The 4,476-nt window shown below is 38.1% G+C and overlaps 1 protein-coding gene across 1 annotated transcript; it reads left to right on the plus strand.

Annotated features, from left to right (window-relative positions):
- Positions 1–188: 188 nt before the first annotated feature.
- On the plus strand, positions 189–4,236 carry MRPL39 (mitochondrial ribosomal protein L39; the record flags this gene model as incomplete). Its single annotated transcript, XM_008945016.1, has 5 exons — positions 189–395; positions 740–879; positions 1,380–1,479; positions 2,767–2,834; positions 4,120–4,236. Coding segments are annotated over 5 exons (632 nt in total), but the record flags the coding sequence as incomplete, so codon positions are not given.
- Positions 4,237–4,476: the final 240 nt, after the last annotated feature.

Consider the following 4,476-nt stretch of genomic DNA (forward strand, 5'->3'; position numbering starts at 1 on the left):
GCTTGTGTTGTGGCTCCGGGCAGGCGCCGCAGGGAGCGGGACCGCGCGGGCAGCGAGAGCTGTGGACGCCTCGGGACAGAGGCGCGGCTTAGCAGTGCCGGGGCATGCCCGCCTGGCCTTAGAAACCGCGTCTCGTGGAGAGGCCCGAAGACTCCTCATCGCTCATTTTCGACCGTTCCTTTTACCAGGGTTCCTCTCCACACCGGCTGTTCCTCGACTGACATCAGAGGAGGTGATTCAGATGCGTAATGAGCTCTTCACCAAAGAGAAAGAGAGGCAGTCGTCTCTTTATCCACGAATTGAGAAAATCGAAGTAAAATATACTGGGAAATCGCACCCTGGCAGCGTGTTTGTCATGAACAAAGCTTTGTCTACTCCCTACAATTGTGCCATGCGTAAGTGAACAGACTCTTAAAGTAGTGTTGTGCCGTTGGTGGTGAAAGTTGTACTGCCAGTTGAAGTACTTGTCATCTCAATTTGAAATGTTAGTATTTTTGAGGTTTTACTGATAACAGACCTTTCTTCAGAATATTTGAGTTCAGTAAGTTTAAAATACACTTGTGCTAAAATATGTCAACAGAAACTGAACTAATTTTTGGAGGCTCTGTTAAGAGCTTATCCTTCCAAATCATTTATAAAAATGAAACCTGCAGTTTGTTCTTGCAAATACAGGGGTCTAAACTGCTGACTCTGAAGAATATGGATAATAACTGTGTAATTATTTTTTAACTTTCTTTAGACTTAAGTGAATGGCATTGCAAGAAATCCGTTCTAGCTCTTGTGGATGGCGAAGTCTGGGACATGTACAGACCCTTGACCAAATCATGTGAAATTCAGTTCCTTACTTTCAAAGATGAAGATCCAGAGGAGGTAAACAAGGTGAGTCTGTATCTTAACCCATTGTAGATGACCCCGATTGTGATCACTTGATTCCATATGCCCCTTGCAGTTCCATGTCCATCTGTGTTCTTGAACTTGGTTGTTATGAAAGTTCAGATATTTTTAATAGTTGGTTGGTACATCATAGTTGTGATGACCAGGGTGGCCTAAGTAATGTGTGAGCATCCCTTTTTTTGTATCATTCTATTATTTCAGACTTAAATATCTTCGGGGAAACATCTGAGTTGTATTTGAAGTGCAGTTGTAGTTTTTTTTTTGTCTGTTAGTTTCTATATGGAGAATCATCTCCAAATAGAAGTTTAAATACTAAAGAAAGTCATGCTTGGGTTGACAGCAAGATTTGTGCGTCGTTCAGTTAAATGTTGGTATTCTTTCGGAATAAAAGAATTCCAAAATATTTGGAATATTGGCTGAAATTCATCTGTTATGTGTTGTTAGGTTCTAGATATTAAATGTGTGTTTTTGAATTCTCTCTACAGGCCTACTGGCGCTCATGTGCCATGATGATGGCTTGTGTGTTAAAGCGAGCTTTCAAGGATGAGTACTCAGTGAGTCTGCTTAAAGCTCCAGAAGTGCCAGGTGATACAAGTGTTTTACCTTGATACTCTTGTCTTTTGCTGCTTCTTAAGTGAGTGTCTGTTAGCGTTGCCAAAGATTGAAGGTACTTAGCACTGATGTGTGTATTCATGCTGTTGTTGTAGCCTTTAATTTACGACAACCACACTGAAAACAATTTTGTTACCAAAGTACAGAAAATTGATCTGTGTGGCAACTGGGTTTCTGCCCGCTTAGGATTTCACAGGTTAAATTAGGAACTTAAGAACATAAACTTTTTATTGTGAAGTTATATGAGTAAGGTATTTAGAAGATGTGATATATTTCTGTGAAATTTGCTCTAATAACCACATAACCTTGTGAGCACTTGAGTTGCTAAAAGTTACAATGAATACATCAGGTTGAAAGATTACTGAAGTACAAACAGGGTTAGTAACAACTTTTGCTCATCTGAGACATGATTTAAGATCTACAAAAGTGAGAAGATACATGAGAGGAGGTTATTTAAATAACAAAACCTATGTGATCATACATGATAAGAAGGCTGGTTGCTGGTTATTTGGAGTCCTTCAACAACTGATTCCCTTTTTAGCCATTTCAGCATTTGTCTTGATTGGTAGGCGCAGAGTGGACATTTCAATTCCACCAGGATTTTGAATAGTCTTGCTTATGCTAAGCCATTTCCTTGTACTGTATGTATGGAAATGGTGTGAATTTACTGGGTTCATAAGCTTGATTTCTAAGATGGCAATAACAGAATAAATATACACAAAGAGTGTTCTAACAGCTATCACAGAAGTTTCTGTTGCCTTTATCAGAAGTTTGTACCATGCTTGTGTTGTGGATAAGCATTTTACTTTGGCTCTACTATTGCCTGATACCTGTGTAATAAATTCCTCTTTACAATTTAGTAGTGCAGATTTACTTGTAGTGTATCACACGTACAGAGAAAAAAAGTGAAATGTTAAAAAAAAACTTTAAAAGTGAGGCGCTTTCTTTCAGTGTTAGATGAGGTTTTGGGAGGCAGTATAACTTTTTTTTTTTCTCTCTTTTATGGGATTTTATTGTACCAACATTACATTAAAACTCCTTTCAAATGACCTACTCATTCAGTGAAATGAAATGAAAATGATACAGGTTTAATCTTCCATTTGACTGCATAATCACAACTGAAGACTTTTATTTATGATATTTTATAATTCTGTTTTTCTTCTCATTCATTTTGATAAATCTATAAGAATATATTATGATAATGAAATATGTACTTCATAACAAACACTAGTATTTTTCTCTTTGGAATTCCAATTGCAGTGATCTCTGGAGCTTTCTGTTATGACATAATTTTGGACAGTAGACTGAATGACTGGAAACCAACAAATGTAAGCAGAATAACTTCTTGCCTGAAAAGTGATATAGCTTGCATCCTTGTCCAGTGATTCTTTTTTAATGGGGCAGAAGGGGCAGTGAGGTGTTTTTTTTTCTTTTTGCCAGGTATATCTGCACCAGTGGGTTTTTTTAGGTCAGGAGTACTCTTTGGAAACTAACCTCCATATATACCACGTACTGGCTCTCCTTGCAGAGTGCTCTCGGCACACAGAGTGGGTTCCTTTCAGATGAAATTAAACCTTGAGCTGTCCTCCAGATGCTTGCTGGTTTTAGGTCTGTGGGGCTCGAGTAAGTTCTAGTCCAAAGCAATTCTAAAGCCAATTGTTGTGGCTGTTGGGACCTTGGTGCCATCTTTGTTGTTACACAGATCTGCTCTGACTCAGCTGCCCTTGCCCACTAATGTAGATGCAACCACAGTCTTTGTGCAAGTAAGGCCCTTTGAAATAAAATTGTGTGTATTTTAACCTGGTGGTTTACAGCAAGATCAGTTTGTTGTTATAAAAGAACAGTGAGCATATTCAGCTGAAGCTCTCCTTAATAGCTTTTTTATATTTCATGTTCTTCAGTAAATACAATTATCTAAAACCTCTAAGTCTCATAACTATTTGGTAGCTGGTGTGATCACTAATGTTTTGCTCACCTGGTGCCTGTCCTTGTTATGCCCAAATATCAGCAGAGGTGCATATGGCTTACAAAGCAATTTTGGTGCAATGCAGAATTTTTCTTTAGTATGATCTTGTAGTTGAAGTAACTTAAAATATTTTCCGCATGACATTATGAATGTAATTTTTTTTAATAGCAGTTTCTTAGTTTATCACTGAATCTGAGTATGCAGAGCTTTGGATTCTGCACCAAGGTGATCAATTTCTATTTATTAATTGTTCAGTACTTTTTTTCCCTTTGATACCATCACAGTAGAGGTCATTTATAAGTGGAGTCACAACTCTGGGAAACAAGATACACAGGTGAATATTTAACAGTAGCAAGGCTGCACGTGTGTTTGTCATGCTAGGAAAACTGAGAAGGTTAACACCCATTAATATATATTGCTTCTGATGGAAAAATGCCTATTGGTCTGGCTGGGCACTGAATCAGTCCGTTTAAGCAGTGATAATGTGTTGCTGATAAATACAGTCCTGCACCAATATTCTTGTATTTAGGGTTTATAATAGATAATCCTTGTTGTATTGACTAATATTTAGTGCTTCCTATGCTTTGGCTATATACTACAGCTCTGAGACAGTGCTGACAGTTTTATATGTATCAACTTTTTTTTAGGACAACTTCCGTTCTCTTACAAGGGATGCCAGCAAGCTAATTCTTAAAGACCTGCCATTTGAAACACTGAGTGTTGAAGCAAAAGTAGCACGTGAAATGTTTCAGCACAACAAGTGAGTGTCTGAATTTGCCTTTCTTTTAGAAATACAATTGGAAATCAATTTCAATCTCTGCTTGGTTCTGTAAATCTAAAATAAGATGTGACAAGTGAAGTAGGAAGGTATTTCTCCCCCTACTCAGAACGAACGAGCCTCTCTGTCACACTACCTTATTTCACTTGAATATTCTCTCCAGCAGCCAACACCAGGCACCTTTACTGGATGTAGTTTTGTGACAAATGGGAAGACTGTAGACTTC

This window comes from Merops nubicus, unplaced genomic scaffold, assembly GCF_000691845.1.
Source record: "Merops nubicus isolate BGI_N331 unplaced genomic scaffold, ASM69184v1 Scaffold52237, whole genome shotgun sequence".
Taxonomy (NCBI): domain Eukaryota; kingdom Metazoa; phylum Chordata; class Aves; order Coraciiformes; family Meropidae; genus Merops; species Merops nubicus.